Source organism: Rhynchophorus ferrugineus, unplaced genomic scaffold (genome assembly GCF_030347505.1).
Source record: "Rhynchophorus ferrugineus isolate W39M unplaced genomic scaffold, kcgeb_rfMv2 rfM1, whole genome shotgun sequence".
Classification (NCBI taxonomy): Eukaryota; Metazoa; Arthropoda; class Insecta; order Coleoptera; family Curculionidae; genus Rhynchophorus; species Rhynchophorus ferrugineus.
Window position 1 is genome coordinate 14572266 of NW_027472580.1, and position 18702 is coordinate 14590967.

General features: G+C 30.2%; 1 protein-coding gene across 2 annotated transcripts in view; it reads left to right on the forward strand.

Annotated features, from left to right (window-relative positions):
- LOC143195091 (synaptotagmin-15) overlaps positions 1 to 18702 on the forward strand; it is a 345027-nt gene that overhangs the window by 180713 nt on the left and 145612 nt on the right. For both annotated transcript variants that reach the window (XM_076401953.1, XM_076401961.1), the window contains exons 2-3: positions 3614 to 3858; positions 16521 to 16695. In XM_076401953.1, coding sequence (XP_076258068.1) covers positions 3669 to 3858; positions 16521 to 16695 — 365 coding nt within the window. In that variant the 5' untranslated portion in view covers positions 3614 to 3668. The remainder of the gene's footprint in view (positions 1 to 3613; positions 3859 to 16520; positions 16696 to 18702) is intronic.

An 18702-nucleotide genomic window follows, 5' to 3' on the forward strand; every position in this document is an offset into this window, starting at 1 on the left:
ATTTCCATCTCCTATGGATGTTTTGCTACAAGAATTGGACAATATCCCTTTAGAACAGTATGAACACTCTACAAATCTATTCCGTGAATAACTGCAGCTGTTATCTATTATCTTGTTAATCCTGTGCTAAAAAAGTGGATAATGAATTGAATCAATCAAGTTCTAACATTGTTGTTTTAATGGATTAATGCGTGATCCCTCATACTTAAGAATTCAATTCAACTATATTCAGGAATTTCTAAGTTTATGTCTGAAATATATATTCATTCTACAATGTTCAATTAGTGAAAATTTAATAACATAACTTGTTAGTTTTAGTGATGAAGCCCGTTTTCAGCTGGAAGTTTATTTAAATAAGTAAAAACTAACCCAAGAAAGAGACATCAAAAATTGTTCCACGAATCAAAGCTTTTGGAAGGAACTTTATAAAAAAATTAATAAAACCCGCTGTAATAGTGAATATTTCGACAAATAAATAATTTTCTAAAATTGTTTTTGTTTCATTTGTAACAATGCTATTTGAACTTCCCTATTCGATATTACTTAGTCCAAATTTAATCCCATCAATGTGTTTAAACATTAATTATGTTTATAATTAGGACGTTAACCCTTTCATATCGGGTGATTTCTACGCAACTTAAAACTAATACGTTTTAATGAGACTTCAAATGTCGCTCGTCATTACAAACGTTACCAATAAAGCCAAAAAAAGAACGCCACTCCAGAGAGGAAAAGCCGGACTGATTGCCACTTTTCGTCACGCCGCCTTGTTTCTTTCCAGGAAATTAATCTGTCTCAGTCCCCGTGTCGTGACAAATTAACCGTTTTCACGTCTTATAAACTACAGACAAAGACGGTGCCGAAAGTGCAAAAAGCAACGGCACTGATAACGAAAAAGCCGAAAAGGGTCTTTGTGAAGCGACATCAATAAGACGATGGTTATTCTCTGCGTGTTTCGACGACAAGACTTCCCACGTACCAAAGATATAAATCTTGCAACTTGCAAAATGGTCTTTGTAAGTATAATGGAAGAAATGGAATACTGAAATAAGACGGTATCCGTTTGTTTTGCCATTTATATGATAATGGATTTCACTACCGCAAGGGAGGGAACTAGTTTCGTATTTTCACGTACCCTTTAGCCAAACAACGATAGCTGCAATAAATTGAAGGTATTATATTTAACAACTTATTATTTTCAAACGGTTAGTATATCCGTTTATATTTTATTTAAAATTACCATTTTGGCGCCGATAAATTGAGAAACATTTTGATAATATTGACATATTTAGAATTATAATAAATAACATTAACAAACAGAGAGACGTAATTCTTAACACAATTAACTCTTATTCCTATCTATAAACGACTCGGTATAAATCTGTTTTTCTAGAAACTATTGAGACAATACCCAATAAATAAATCATAGCGCACCCGCCAATATGTCGAATTAACTATAATTTTAGCGCACTTCTTTATTTCTGATTAAACTACCAAACCAAGTCCTGAAAACCTGAAAAGTCTTTAAGAGTTTTATCCAAGATAATATATCATCCTAATTCTCTTAACTAAATTTTACATTATATTGTCTATATTTAATGGCAAATAAAATTTAATTGATATAAAATCAGTATTTCTCAACAATTCTGAATGCAGAGTTTGATAAATGAAAAATAAAGTAAAAGCAAAATAGTTCCTATCTGAAAAAATAACTTAATTACACATGATGTTTCATACTTACAACACAGTTTTCCTGAAATACTGGCTATCTCTAAGGTTTCAGTTAGATATTTACGGACACACACAGTTATGGTACAGTTTTTTAATCAATTTAAAGCTTTCTGATAAACTGCATTTTTTGTTTTGTTTTGTGGTGCGCAAATAAACAAAGATGACGGGTTTTATAATTGTCCATGTGCGAAACTCCAAGTTGATACCGCAAACTTCCAAGGACTGGCCTTGAGATTTATTTATGGTCATCGCAAAGGCCAGACGTACTGGAAATTGTAAACGTTTAAATTTGAATAGTAAATTCGTTGGAATCATCGGTATATCCGGGATCAAGACATCCTCTCCTTTGTATTTTCTCTTTATGATTGTTGCCTCAATGAGGTTATTCTGAGTTGTTATATTGTTATTATGAGAAAAGTTCTCGCGCACTTAGCAGTAAAGTAAATTGTAATTAATCAAGGTGAGAAAAGTTCTCGCACACTTAGCAGTAAAGTATCACTATCAGAAAAAATCAACAAAAAAATCACTATCATAAAGGATCACCGAAGTTAAGAAAGTTCTCGGGCACGTAGATTGTCGGAATACCTATCTTAATTCTTTTTAATTTTTAACTACAAAATCCGAAATTGAAATTCCTTTTATATAATTGTTATTTAGTCATTATATCATGCAATTATTTCCTATAACTTTCTTTTAACCAAACTACAAAGTATATTGTCTATATTTGATGACCTTATCTGAAAAACTGCCATACATTAAACCTTTTAGCTACTGCAGAAATGAATAATTTCATCAAAGATTATTGTGTAAGGAGGGTTTTCTATTCAGCAGTTGTACAATGTACTTTGTTATGGAATATATAGCGAAGGCCCAAATCGGCTGAAGTTACAAAAGACTGCCTTGGACATCAGATAATGTGTACCTATCCCACAAGATGTACAACAAGATCTTCTTTGTGATTTGATAGAGCAGCTTTTAAGAAGTAAATCAAAATTAAATAACTAATAGGATAAGTTCCTAATAGGTTAGTTGACTAATAGGATAATTTTTATTAATTATGCCGGAAATAACCCGGTACGTGAAGACGTAAGACCATGTTATACTAGAATATCAGATGCTAATATTCAGTTTTGACATCAATTCAAATAATAACGTTTTTATTACAATTAATATTATTAATTAGAGAAAATAAAATTTGCAGAGATTTTCATAATTGGGAATGAGACTTTTGCATACTAGAATCACTATTAAAATATGCTCCAATTAGAAAACCATGTTTGACTGCTATACCATCTCGAGTTTGTGGATAAAGTCTACCTAGTAATCCAGCCTTCCATATTAACATTATGGAACAAACATAACATAGTACCTTGTAGAACGTTGTTAAAACCAACAAAGTTTGTAGAACAATTCCATTTTGTGCTCCACTAAAATTATGAAATATGATGTGAAGTATGAAATATGACTCATAATTTTAGTTAGCGATATTATATGATATATTTCATAATAATAAAACCAAAATCTCATTTCGATGACTGGATTTACTCTTTGTTTCCACACAATTTAAAGTTTTTTCTTTCGTACTATTTTAGCTAAAGAAAATTTTTAAAAATACTCTCTAAAAGAATCTATATCTGTATATTTTTTGTAATGCCTCTTAAAAAAATTAATAGCATTAATTTATTTAATTATTATTATATGAGATTTAATTATTATTATATTCATTATTCCTTGAAAACATATAGCTTGCTAACTTATTGACGAAAAAGTTTTTGTAGAGAAATGCCATTTTATACTCATTATCACATAATTAACATAAAAATTTAACACCACGAATGATTTTTGCAGTTGTCAATTAAAGTAATATTTAATTTTGTTTCAGACAAAGGTCTCTCAATAATGTAATCAAGCAAAAGATTAAAAGACCCGCTTGAACAATGGATTATCTATCGCAATGGAAAAGACTACCGGCTCTCCATTACAACATCTTCAATTCTCGTTGGGGACTTGATTCAGAGTTGCCCACACCTCAGCCTTCCATACCGATAAAAATTCGAAGCACCAAATGGCCTAGCGTTCAGAAAGAAGTGGCCCCAAATCAAATAACTGAAGAGGATGCAGCGACATGTAAGTAATTTACCTTTAACAACATGCAGATATTATTACCGTAAATATGAGATATGAAAATAAATTTGCGACAAAAAAAGGAGCAGTACAAATACAAATGGTATTAGTTATATCCAACTTGTTTTGACCTATATTGAACATATTAGGTACTTGCATATATTCTAATATTTTTTAAATTTTTTCATTAAAAAAAGGCACTTTATAAAAACAGCTACAGCATATATTCATATATATTCATCCCAAAACAATACTGTGTCGAATGTAAGTTGTTTGGACACTGGACCTGACAGAACGTCCCATTCGAGCTTCAAGAGTATAATCTTCATAAGCAACATATCGCCGAGTGTTGTTATGTTGCTATTTCTCGTCTTCTTTATAGGATTCCATACAACTAACGTCGGTAGACATCTGCAGTAATACACATCTACATCTTGTTAATCCCACCCTATACACAACAGGGCTTTATAGCCATAAATATCCACTTTGATGCCCTTTTGAATGGCCCTCCTGGACTAATCCATGGCTTTTGCATTTGCGATTGTCGCAGCAGATTCACTTTTTATTCCCAGTCATAATATGTTACCGAAAATTCTTCTTTTTGCCTCGAGAGCAATGAAATTTTGATGTTGAAATGGTTTCATTCCATTCTTTGTATTTGTTCTTAATCAATGATGTCAAATTACCATTTTAAATTGTTTAAACCAAAACCGATAACTTAGATATGATCGAGTACCACCATCTTAAGTTAAGTTATAAAAGTGTCTGATTCGGTAAAAGATTTCTTCAAATCAAACCAAGAAGCGTTCCATGGTAAGCGTTTGATAAGATATTGAATAACACAATAATGCTAAACAGAAAATCATCAATTTAGATGAAGAAATATTAAAACTATCGAATTTAATTAAGTTAGAATAGGAGAGATATTTGAATTCAACAACAGATATTTAAGCACTAATTTATCTTTAGGATTTTATATGCATCAAAGTACTACTATAAGCAAAAGCAGTAAGATATAAGAATATATAAACCTTAATATTAAATGCACCTTTTGAAGTTAATTAATTTGCAATAATATAGTTTAGTATGTTTAATTTAGTCGCATTTGATTTTTGGCTAATCTATCTAGCTTTCCATCTCTTTCCTCAGTAGAACTTTCAATAATGCCAGGAAATCATTTAGTGATATATTTTGAACTATAAATTAGTTACACTATAATTTATAATTGCACTAAAATAGTATTATTAAAACTGTTCTATTTTAATATAGATAGTGTAAGAAGAAAACTATATGTATAATTTGAGGCTTTTAATTAGTCATTTCTTATTGAATTGGCGTTAATTACAATAATTGTGATGGTTGAGTCTACAAACATTTTTTAAAAATGTCGAGCTCTCGTGGAAGATACCACGTGTGTTAAAAATGCTCCTTAGAAAACTTTTATCGAAACTCTAAACGAAGATTTATAACTTTTATATATTATTTGTAACTATTATTACTCATGTATAAATAAAATCAAGTTTTTACAAAACCATTGGCAACAAACAATAAGAACAATAAAATAATAAACAAAACAAATAGATAAGCAAACAATAAGAAATTTGTATTTAAATTTGCCAGCATTAGTACTATTTATTCTTTAACATTAGAACGAATAATTGTTAAACATATATTTATTGATATAGTTATTAAAATTTACTGCCTCCTTATCTTACAAAATATGATCACAATTTTGATATTTCAGTATTATAACAAAAGCTTTTCCCCCTTCTGTTATATATTTGTATTATATAATTTATTAGCTGAAACCAGCAAGTAAAGAACCATTTAAATATTAATATGATTTCTCAAAAGGGGACCTCGGAACTGAATTTTATATAAATCCTTCGAAATCCTATTTGCTTCGTTTTATTTTTAACACAGACTTTAATATTGATATTAAATATTATTTGTATGTTGATATTTGCAACGTTATTAAATAGTTTCTGTAATATATCATACAAATTACATTCGTTAACTGCAACGTTTTTCATTATTATGGTAATGCAAGAAATCGCGTCGGAAATATTTTAATTTCGATAGTATTTCCAGTAATGATATCATTCAAAAAAAACTATTTATGTTTATGAAAAACCCTAATTCTGCACTGGAATCATTCATAATGATTATGATACAATAATCTTATTTAGCTCTAGTTACTGTATCACAAATGTGGACATAATATTTTAGATAGTCCATCAATTGATGAAAAAACTTATTGCTGTGTAGATGGCCCTCACGCGTAAACTGAACTCATACCCCTATTTATTGTTAAATTAATTGAGATATTTTATAAGTAATGCAATACTCTCCGTTATAGTCCGTTAGACAAATGAAAGTGAAAAAATTATTTGTTGAATTAATTTGCGATCCTAGTCGATATTCGTCAACAAAATGAAGACAATGAGTAAAGTGCTAAGACTGCCGATCAGGCTTCAAATGTTATATATGAATAATCGAGAAAATATCTGATACAAAAATTCTAAAGACAACTTACCGTAAAGACCTACTATTTTAAATTTCAAGGGCAACTAGCTATAGCAGCTGAAAAAGTTCAGAAAATATGGATGAGAAATACAGGAGTCAATAATAAGTCATGTCATATGATTATATGTTCCAGTCATATATATGTTTCTATAATCAATCAATATATACCAGATGTACATTTCTTTAAACTTAAGATGTAAATAAAAATTTCAACAAATCATACCTATTATGTTTAAATAAGAATTATCGTTTAAATTTATATTGTTGATTAATCTTGTTATATGACTTATTGAAATAATCTGTAGGAATGTTCATTTGTTGTGTGTACATTGACTTCGTTTGTTTGTCCGAATACTTACCACTATTTTATGGAAGAAATGTTCACGAGAACAGAAAATGGTCAACATGGTAGCGTGACTTTTGCCGCATCCTTTATTTATATACCATTAAACATGCAAATACTAAATAAAACCAAAAATCATCCAAAAACATTATCGAATGTGACAATTGACGTTTAGCATACATTTTTAAGGAACTCATTAGGCCAATCATATAATTTTAAATGGAAATATACTGAAAATTTTGTGTTATAGTAGATTATTTGCAAATTAAATATTATGTATGTAAATCATACAGCGTTGAGTCAAGATTAATTAAAAAATGTATTTCAGTTATATTAATGTAATTTGGTTTGTGAAAACTTATTTCCTAATTGAGAGTTGTTATTGTGTTAAAATACAATAATTTTAAATAGTACTGACCCTAACACTAGTGTAATATCTACAAAATATACTCAGAAATATAAACTACTACTTATTTTTATACCACAATTTCCATACTTAATAAATATATTCCACAATAATATATTAACTTGAAATGGGAACATAGTTAACCGAATATATTATGCCCCAGAATTGTGAATATAGTTGAACGCTATCCATATATCTAGATATTACAATTTATATTTTTTCAATTTTGCGCTTTCTTCTATTAACTATTTTTATCTACCAGAACATGCAACATTTTTATTTTTGTAATAACAGCATGGTCCACACAATTAATTGTATTTAAAAAAGGCACCATTTGCTGGTAACAAATAAGAACAAACATTTTATTTCAGTTAAAATCTGACAATGCAGTTCCTTAAAAAAACAATTCAACTAATATCTTAAGCTCTTTGATGATTTACTACATGTTCCTTGTATGCTCCTTGACTGTCTGGTTCTACAGCCTTCGAGTCTCAAATGCATAGAACAAATACTTATCTGCTCAAATAAGACCTAAAAAGAAACACTTTTAGTTTGCCATTGTTAAATTTTAAGAGCCATTTCTGTCTTAGAGCAAGATCTTTAGGGAAACTATTTCTCCTATTGGAACCCTCATATCTTGGAACCGAATATCTTTGTTTCGTATTTGCAAAAAATTGACGTTAGTTCCTATAAAACCTACTTACTACAAAAATGCAGTATATTTTGATCTAATGACGATCTAACAAATAATTTATTAGTAAAAGCTACAAAATCAATAAACTTTCTATATTTTAATCACAACTTGGCCTTTTTCATACAATGTCAGAAAATTATTCGTACTTCCAATATTTCTTCAATAATAATAACGTGTGATAAATAAAAATTTCTCGACTTATTATCTATTCAAATCCGATAATAATAATGTTTTCTACTGTGTCAGTTATTTATAGCGGCTAACATTCAAGGTAATTTGTACAATCACCAAACAAGTTGGAAAAGTCAATACATGAAGTAAACAGGCTGGTAATAGTTTTAGCTGGAAATATTCACAATCATTATAACCAGAGAATGTATATTTAGTCCCTATTATGGGATATATAAAAGAAACAGTATGATTGTCTATTTTTAACAAGCTAGTATGCATATAAATAAATAATTGGAAACATATCTTCTATCTATTTATTAAATATTTCAATGAAGAAGTATTTTTATTTTAAATATGTTTTACGAACTAGGGACATTTGCAAACATAATACGATATAATATTAATGCTTGATTAAAAAGTATTGATTTGTAACAGATGTAGAAGCAGATCGTTATAACTATTATAATAAAATATAATGTGCTTTGTTTGAGCTCCCGCAGATGTTTTTATATTTATCTCTCGTCTTTCGTTTCAATATTGCGTGATTGAAATCTGATTATAGTATGAGATTTTCTAATAAATATGAATAGTAATTGCAATATAAATTGTTTTTAAGAATTTTTTATATTATAAAAATATATCTTACTATGTTTATAATTAATTTTAAAAATCTCATAAATTTTAAATGAAATATATTGCTAAATATTTTAGCAAAATACTTGTGGTAGATAGGTGAAATAAGGTTTTTATTTATTTTTATTTAGTTATTATAAGGATTATTATGTACATAACAGGTAAATTGAAAAGTCCCCAGTCTACTATAGTAAAACACATTTTTTTGGAAAAATTAGTTTCCTTTATTCAACATAATTCCCTTCAGGGGTGATACTCTGATTATAGCGACCCACCAACTTTTCAATACCATTTTTGTAGTACGATTTGTCCTTTGCTTCAAAATAGGCCTAAGTTTCGGCGATCACCTCTTCATTCGACGAAAATTTCTTCCCAGCGAGCATTCCATTGAGATCTGAAAACAGAAAATAGTAGCTGGGGGCCAGATCTGGAGAATACGGTGGATGGATGGATTTTTACCACCGTTTTCTCATACTTGTGACACGGTGCATTTTCTTGGTGAAGCATCACTTTCTTTTTTTTTCAAATGCGGCCGTTTTTCGTCGATTTCGTCCCTCAAACGGTCCAATAACGCTATGTAAGAGGCGCTGATGATGGTCCTTCCTTTTCAAGGTAGTCAATGCATTAATCCATGCGCCTCCCAAAATACAGACGCCATAACCTTGCCAGCTGACTGTTGCGTTTTCCCACGCTTTGGAGCGGGTTCATCGTGTACAGTCCACACGGATGACTGTCCATTGGACTTTGGAGTGAAACAATGGAGGCATGTTTCATTCATTGTCACACATCGATGCAAAAACTCGGGTTTATTACGCTTGATCATCTTCAAACACTGCCCCGAATCACCAATCTTCGTTCTTTTTGGTCAAAAGTGAGATAGCGCAGTACCCACTTTGCACTGAGCTTTCTCATACCCAAATATTCGTGAATAATATGATGTACGCGTTAAGTTGATATGTTAGAGTGTCTGCTATTTCATTCAATTTCAATTTACGGTCATTCGAAATCATTTTGTTGATTTTTTAAATGTTTTCGTCGGTAACAGCCTCTTTTGGGCGTCCTATGCGTTCACCGTGTTCGGTGCTCCTTTCACGACGTCTAAACTTAGCATACCAATTCTTGTTGGTTGATTTTGGGGGGTGACCTGGGACGGTGTCCGGAAACTCGGCATCAAGCCAAATTTTTACTTCAACTGTATTTGTTCCCTTCAAAAAGCAATATTTTATCAACACGCGAAATTTGTCTTTTATCCATTTTTTCACAATAAGAAAAGTTGCTTGACTCAAAATGCTATAGTTCACAAACTAATAATGCAACAACTGTCAAATTTGTACACGCATCTTTTGAGGGTTAGGGCTAACTAAAAACATATGGATTTAATTCTAGTAGCGCCATCTATGTGGCAGGCCGGGGACTTTGCAATTGATTTGTTACCTTTAAATTTTTTTTGTGTTAAAAATTCTTGTTTTTGAAAGTTTGATCATTTTTTAATTTTTTAATCATTTTTTGTTTATTTTTTTTGTAGTTTGTAGCAATATATAACTTACTTTTCTTTCTCGTTTTTCTGCTGGATATTTGTTTTACTTATTGTAGTAGATGATTCATTGCGAATATATATATATATATATATATATATATATATATATATATATATATATATGTATATACGTTATTGGGTTTATAGTCGGCTTCTAGGGTAAGTCTCAGGTAAGTAATCCCAGATCGGCAGCGAACGAATTAATAAATATTGTACTATATAAATGCCTTTGAAGACCAGAATATATATCAATATATAATGTATATAACAAAAACATTATTTGATAATTATAAATACTGATTCACCTTGGAAAAATATATAATTGTTAAAATTTCTTATATCGAATTTCATCGTTAAAGTAGCATATATTTGGAAAAACAGATAATTATAAAAATATTTTATGATGACATGGGAGCTGGATATTCTTTTGTATTGACATTCGTTTAATTTAGTCCCTTTGAAGTGAAACTCGCTGTCACATACACAAGTCTACTTTTTATATAACGTTTTTATTCTTGGAGATACTTTTCGAGAATTTTGCTTTTCTTTGTGATTAAAATTTAAGTGGTCGTATATTATTTTTTATTTATATTGACTATGCTATAGAGATTCATTTACTTTAATTGTTTAACTCTTATTGATATCTTTATTAATTTTTTAGTATTTTGTGTTAGTGTAATTAGGTATATATAGATATTTCAAAATTTTAAATTTGTGCTGCATAAAAGTACTGAATTAATTAATATAAATGGCTGGTTTGTGTTAATCTAAAAACTCTCAACATTTTACTTGGTCAGTACAGTAGATACAGAATATACCCTTACATTTTCTGTCTATGGGAGAGTAAAAGGAAGCAAGATCAGTGGGTACAAAAGGGGTAGTCCTTGAGAGAAACCTTAATTGTTGGAAAAGTAAATGTAATTAACGCGCAATATTTAAGTAGAGAAAAAACGTTAATCAGAGATACAAACTATAGAACTTACGACTGATTTTGAAAGTGAAGCCTGGAGAAGTACTGGGTTGGTGACAGAAAGCTTTTTAGGTAGCTATAACTAGCTTGGGACCAAAATATAAAGAAATTGTGCAAAAGATGTTGACCAGTATCCAAGATTTAGGAGTTAATCGGAGCACCGATATCAAAAAGTGATGGAAGAACGATATTAGGAGAGATGGGATAGTCACATTATGGCAGATAATTGCTGGTCTTTGCAAAAGAGACAGTCTTAAAAATATTATTAAAAAAAAAACGTGTATAAGAGGTCTTTCTCTGTGGTATAAAGTTTCACATCTTCTTTTCTTTAATTTTCATACATATATATTAAATATATAAACAAAACGGTATGTTAAACTTTCGAAAAAAATATTGATATATAAGAATATGGCCTTTTTTCTCATGCCTACGATTTTTTAGTGTAACATGATTTTTTTATTACTCTTGGTAGTTCCACGATCTACCCAGAGGGCGTATATGCTTTGGTTATGTTTATATTGTATATAAATGGGATTTAGATAATTACTTTATTAAGTGATATCCTGTATAAAATACTATTTCAATTAATGAGCCTTGTTCTAAAACTTAATTTACAGTTTATATATGTCCAATAATCAGATCGGATGATGTTAGACGTTTTAGTCTACGCACTTCACTGTCACTTCGGATATTTAGCTGATTAGCAATTACATTGGGATGTACTGACACTCTTTCGAAGTACTTCACACAAACACCTTAAATTTCACTGGTTGTTATTTGTTCTAGAGAAATATCGCGTGGTATCACTGCATTTGAAATATAGTACCGAGAATCGACAATGGCACTCAACACTTTATATTGGAACTTTTGCATGATGGATTTGGTTTTCCATATAGTCAAATATGCATGAGTAGATTTGTACAAAGATGTGTTGTTATCTAATAGTAACTTGGATTTGTACCCGACAATCCAATAATAGTGAGTATGTGCTTCTTCCAAGTTAGACGTTGATCTAGGTGCATACCAAGCATACCATATTAACAACTGCTTGCAGGGGTTGACAGTTATTGATAGGGACTGGTAGACATGTTCTTCTACGGAGCGTAAAATTTATATGACTGGATTCTGTTTCGTTGGCTTTTAAATGCTATCTTTTCAGTCACATCTGTATTTGAGTTAGGTGTGTCTTTAAGTTAATTGATGCTTTCGCTGGATCTTCATTATCTTAAGACTTCCGTATCGTCTGCGTATGTTGCCACAGTGGTTATTTTTGTTGTAGGTAGACTAGCTGTGTACAGATGATACAGTACTGGGCCCAGAATACTCCTTGCGGAACTCCTTAATATATTACCTCCAATTCGGTTTGTTCGTCGCCTTGTTTTACAGTAAAATGACGATGTAAGGTCTGAGATATGTCTAGAAATGCAGCTATAGAATATCTTTCACGTTTAAGTCCATATTTATTTTGTTATAAGTTGTAAGTCTATGAACTTATTATCTTGTTCCATGCTTACTGCGAAACCCATTTCGTGTTCTGGAATTGTCTTTCTTTTTTTACAGTAAAATGACGACGTAAGGTCTGAGATATGTCTAGAAATGCAGCTATATAATATTTTTTGACGTTTAAGTCCATATTTATTTTGTTGTAAGTTGTAAGTCTATGAACTTATTATCTTGTTCCATGCTTACTGCGAAACCCATTTCGTATTCTGGAATTGTCTTTCTTTTTTCTATTACAGAGTTGATCTTCTTTTTGTACAGTTTCTCAAGAACCTTTGAAATTATCGGTAATAAACTTATAGGCCGGTAGGAGGTGACACCTTCTAATGTTTTCCCTGCTTTGAGAGTCATTATTATTTGAGCTATTTTCCAGAAGCTAAGAAAATAATTAATTCATAATATAGTATTTAATATGAATATTAAAATGAAAATAAAAATTTTAAAAAAATAGAGATAATATTTTACAACTATTCGTAGTTTCGTGAATTGTTGGCATAAAATTATTCGAAACCACACTTATCTTAAGGGCAATAAAACTATTGTTGTCCATTTTAGTATGGAATTTAATATTAAAGTATTATAAATACTATTATGTAGAAACATTTTGCTTTATAGATAACTCACTTATCATGTTTCGTATCCGTTATAGTTCAGGAAAATATTTTCTGGAATATAAAGTGCAATACGATAAAATATAACTTTGCTTCCGGTAGATACAGGGTATTATGCAGATTTAAGCACCACTAAATATTCATAGAAACGAAAGCCCACCTCACGGGAAATGAGATCTATATATTATAGAAATAGTTATATTTACATAAAAATTATTTTCTAGAAATATGGCAGGGAAGTTTGAAATTATATAGCGTGCCAGGTAAATCCTGGATTTTTTCAAAAGTATGTTTAAAAGTCATTCAAATTATTGCTATAATATTGTATCAGCTTGTAAATAATTAAAGTAAAGAAATGTCTTTTTAGAAGAGGCATTCTAAACTTATAAAATGTTAAAACTATAGCAAGGTTAAATGCCAATGATATTTTGGTCGTACTTTTTAAGCGAAAGAGAATTCCTCATTAAATAACTGAAAACCAAGATTCTACAAGCGTATTTTATCTTTTTGGGATTAATCATAAACGTAGCATCAGCATCACTACATAGTATAAAACAAAGTCGCCTTTTCTGTCCCTATATCACTATGTGCGCTTAAATCTTTAAAACTACACAACGGATTTTGATGCGGTTTTTTCAATAGATAGAGTAATTCAAGAGGAAGGTTTATATGTATAATACATGCATAATATACTAAGGCAACATTGCTAATTTTAGAGGTTTCTAACGTGATGTCGTAAATTAACCTATTTTTTTAGGCTTAATTAGCCTAACCCTACGAGTTAGATCAAATTAATGTACTACAGTATTGTACACCATAAAAAGGTCTACAAAAAAGTCCGCGATGGTATATGTTTATCTTCTAGGGATAACCTACATTAACCATTTTTATTGTTTACTTTTTACGTGAGAAAATGGCTTATTTACGAAGCTATTTTAAGCAATACGGCATTAATCCTTATCGAATTAAGTACCTTAAATACAGTGTGTAATTAATATAGATCAATATGGTTCCTTACAGCATATAAATTAAACAAATATTTTCGGAGATATTACAAATTTAAAATTTGCGTTTAAAAATGTGTAATGTAATAAAAATTGTATGAATTCAGATATTCCAAAGATAGCAGGAAATCTTCATAGTAAGTATAGGGGAAGAGGAATTGTTTTACTCCAAATTTAATGCGTGCAGGCCAAGGGCAGTAATGAATGAACCAAAAATACTGGATCGATTTTAATCATGTTTTCATTGAGTGACATAGGCATATATATTTTATGCCCGTGCAAAGTCGGAGCGGGCCGCTATGTTTTTATATACAACGTTCATATTTTTTCTGTAGTGTATTTAATTTAGTATCAGCATTGCACCCCTGCGAAGCCGGGGCGGGTCGCTAGTATGAAATATATTAATAATCGCGTTCAAATATTGCACGCCCTTCTACACCCCTGGACAAATGGCACTGGAAACAATCTCATTCCATATTAAGTTAAGTTATCCATTCTGATTATATAGATTGAGTCTTTCTCGGTTCTCTCTTCCATTGTAACATTGTCACAACACTATCCCATTATTCATCATCTGCTAAATGAATGCTCGTTTTTGATTTAGATTTGCTAATGATTGCTTTTACTGTATCTAGTGGGCTTAGTGATTGTTGTGGCTGAGTAATCGCTACATAGACGTCTGCTCTGACCCTTATGGTGGGTACAAACCTCAGCGTTTGGCGCGAATTTATACAGAAAATTCAAAATACCCTATTATGAATCACTTATGATTCGAGACGGGACGGCATTAATAACACCACTAATGGCTTTCGAACAAAAGATAAACTTTATTTACATATGAGATCTTTTGTAGAATTTTGTACAGCCTAGATACAAATTACAGAGCCCTCTATTCATTATTCTTCTACTTCTCTATACTGGCTCTTGTATGGACATAAATCATATATTTAATATACCCATGAACAGAACTGTATTCGGGAACAGTTTTCTTCGCTTAATTCCAATGTTTGCCTCCTGACTATAAGCGCTTGACGACAAACAGTATCTTGTCCCAGGAGCCGCGAATGGGGCCAACAAATTTGAGGGAGAGTGGGAATATCTGGCGGAATTATGAATGACGGGCCTTGGTTTCGAGAAAATAACCCATTATTTTCCTTGTAATTTAATTATTGCTACAAAAAAAAATTTAAATGATAAATATGCCCTTAATATCTATTATTTATTAATTATAGTACATTAATATTTTCCATGCAAGAATCTGGTGAAATGAGTTATGAAATAATATTTAACTTATATTTTGTATTATTTATACTTATTGATACTCTTCGTAGCCCCAAACTCAAATAACAAGGAAAAACTATTTGGCTGGCGTGGGAACATTCTTATATAAAATTATTATTAACAACATAAAAAGTTAAATTTAGTAAGGATTGTTCAGACACTATTCTTCAATAAATTATTATTCGGAACATATATGAATGTTGTGTGTGAAAAAAAATATACTAGAAATATTACCACTGATTTTATTTCAAATTTTTAATTGCATCAAGTACATCAACATGTAAAAATAAGGATCCTTTAACCTCAATGTACACAACAACTAACCAACCAACTAACATTTTCTAACTTATTTCCTATCCGTTCTAGTTATATGTAAGTATTTCCTAAAAAAGGTTTTTGAACTACCATATTTTCTACCTAAAACATAGAGTAAAAAGTTTAAAATATACTAGCATAATATATTTTTAGATGCACTATGAAACCTCCGGTAAAATCATTTTCTATTCGTCATCTTTTTTTATAGTACTTAGCCTGATGATGTGTCTGAAATAATTCGAATGCAGTATTCGCAAATATTTCGCCTTCAAAACAGTAATGATATTACTAAAATATAATCATAGACCATGAAGTAAATATAAATTTGTACTTGTCTATAGAATTCTTCTCCGTGTCTTTACCATTGTATATATCCCCATGGAATATCGCTTAGACTTACACAAACTATTATAAGAACTACGCTTGTGAAAGTTGATTATGGGAATAAGATGTTTTAGTGGCTAAAGTAACCAACGTATCATATTGTATTCCTCTATTCAGTTGTAACCTAACAATTATTTAGATCTTTTTTAAAAAATGTTCACCAAATACCAATTTTGCATATTTCTAGTTCGAAAAGGCACTTATTTCATACTGTAAAAGAAAAATAGCTTTGTTACCGCTTGAAAACTCAAATATCAAATACCTTCTAATATAATTTTTCGTTGTTACAGCAATTAATCCATATGTTTTGGCTGCTGGTGCTGCTAGTGGACTCTTGCTCTTGCTGATTCTTTTCATCTACATATTAGCAAAGAAGAGACGCGATAAAGCTACAGATGAGGAACAAGCGGCCACAAGCATTTTAGTTTATCCTTCCAACAATGGCGACAGTGCTCCACAATTCTTGTAAGTACTCATAGTACGAGAGCTAGCAACCTAGTGAAAACAAAAACTACAGGTAATCTAACCTTTTAACATTTGATATCTTTCACTCTCCTGGTCAGCACGCGGCACATCTGGTTAGCGGCGAGGGTTGCGTTTACCAATGCTCATCGTACCTGTAGAGTTAAACATACTCAATTTTTAAATTAATTAAAAATGGATAATATTTCTGAATAATTTTTGATAGGCTTGACCGGACATTATGATGATTGTTTAGTATGTGCAAGACGCTACCTTTTACTTATAAAAAAATTCTAATTATTTTAGTATGGCTGTAATTTTTATATGATATTATTTAAGTATCAAAATATCTAAAATTGATTTGCCAGACGATAATCCTATTGTTAAACAGTAAGGAACACTGATTAATTCCGGAATACAAAATTTGTTAAATGATATGATATTTCTGCATTATTTATCTGCTCCAAGGAGTTATATAAACCGAAATAAATAATAAATCTCAAAGCTTCAAATGAAAATGAAAATTCATGAAACTTCATTTAAACGTTTATGTTTTTTCATCTTTTGAAATATCTGTAAAATCAAAAAAAATTAAGTATAATATTAAATAAACAAAAAACATATACAAATGTGATCATTCTTCATACTTACCTTTACTATAATCCTCAAGTAAGTTCAGTTTCCATATTATTTAACATAAACATGAAATATACCTTTCGTTCCTTAGCAATCTACAAAATTAGAGTTATAAAATGATAATATTTTACTAATAATTCATATCTTATATCTTATATCTTATCTCTATACACTTAGTTTCGCATTATCTGCCGCTAATTTTCTCTATGAAATAATAAACAATTATATTACCTCGACAACATGTAAATATAAGAGTAAACTAAAAATGACTTTTAACCACATCTCTTGCAAACAAGGTGTATATAGAAAGGATGCGTAGCTGTGATATCTGTCAGGCTAGATTGGAACAAATTTGCATGTGCAGTTCTGGCCAATCAACACTTATTGTCCGGTCATTACTGTCATCTGACCGGGTACTGATTCAGAAAGTGAAATAGACGATATGTTAAAAGATCAGCTTACCTGACATTTTCTCTCAAAAACATTGTTAGCTCTTCATTTCTTATAAATACTTAACAGAACGATAATCATTATTCTTTAACAAAATTTTAGTACATTCAGTCTTATATTAGTACATTTATATACGCTTTTGAAAACAAAACACAGACTATACAAGTAACTCATGCAAAAATAATTGTAATACTACCAATAGTATTCGAAATCCAAACGAAATAACACAACAAAAGGGAAATGTAAATAAAACGTAATACAATAATCGATCACTTCGTTTTTATTGTGACATATACAAACATTCCATTTGGAATTGATTTGTTGTAACTATAACCATCGAAATAAACGTTAATGTCAACTGCACTTCCATACATATCACGCACAAGCTTCATCGCATAGAAATTGTGTTTTAGTTCGTTTCTATATTTCCATCGACATAAATGGGTTAAAACCTCGTTCTAGGAAAATAGCTGAAAATAAATATGCGAACAACATCAAAATATTGGCTTCAAAAGCAAACATATTTGATATTCCAACAATGTAAATTATTTGTCTAATAATGTTTGTAATATAGAAATTAATTAAACTTATATTTTTTAATAAATGCTTGGGTTTTTGTTTCTTGTTTTTTTTTTGTTGCAACTTCCAGATTTCATTTGAATTTTAGCTTCATCTAGTTTTTTTTAGTTCCTATTTAAAAACTATTTTGGATTTTGGTAATATTCTAAATTAATAATTTTCTTTGAGAAATGGAGAAATGTATATAATAAAACATAATTCGCTTTTTAATTGCTGTATAATAATTAAAGTTTTTCAATTCCTCAGTTCACGTCATATTAAATTTAATATATCATTAAACTATTTTTAGTCGATTTGGTATGAAGAATGTATTAATAAAGTTACTCTCAATAACTCTTCGAAAAA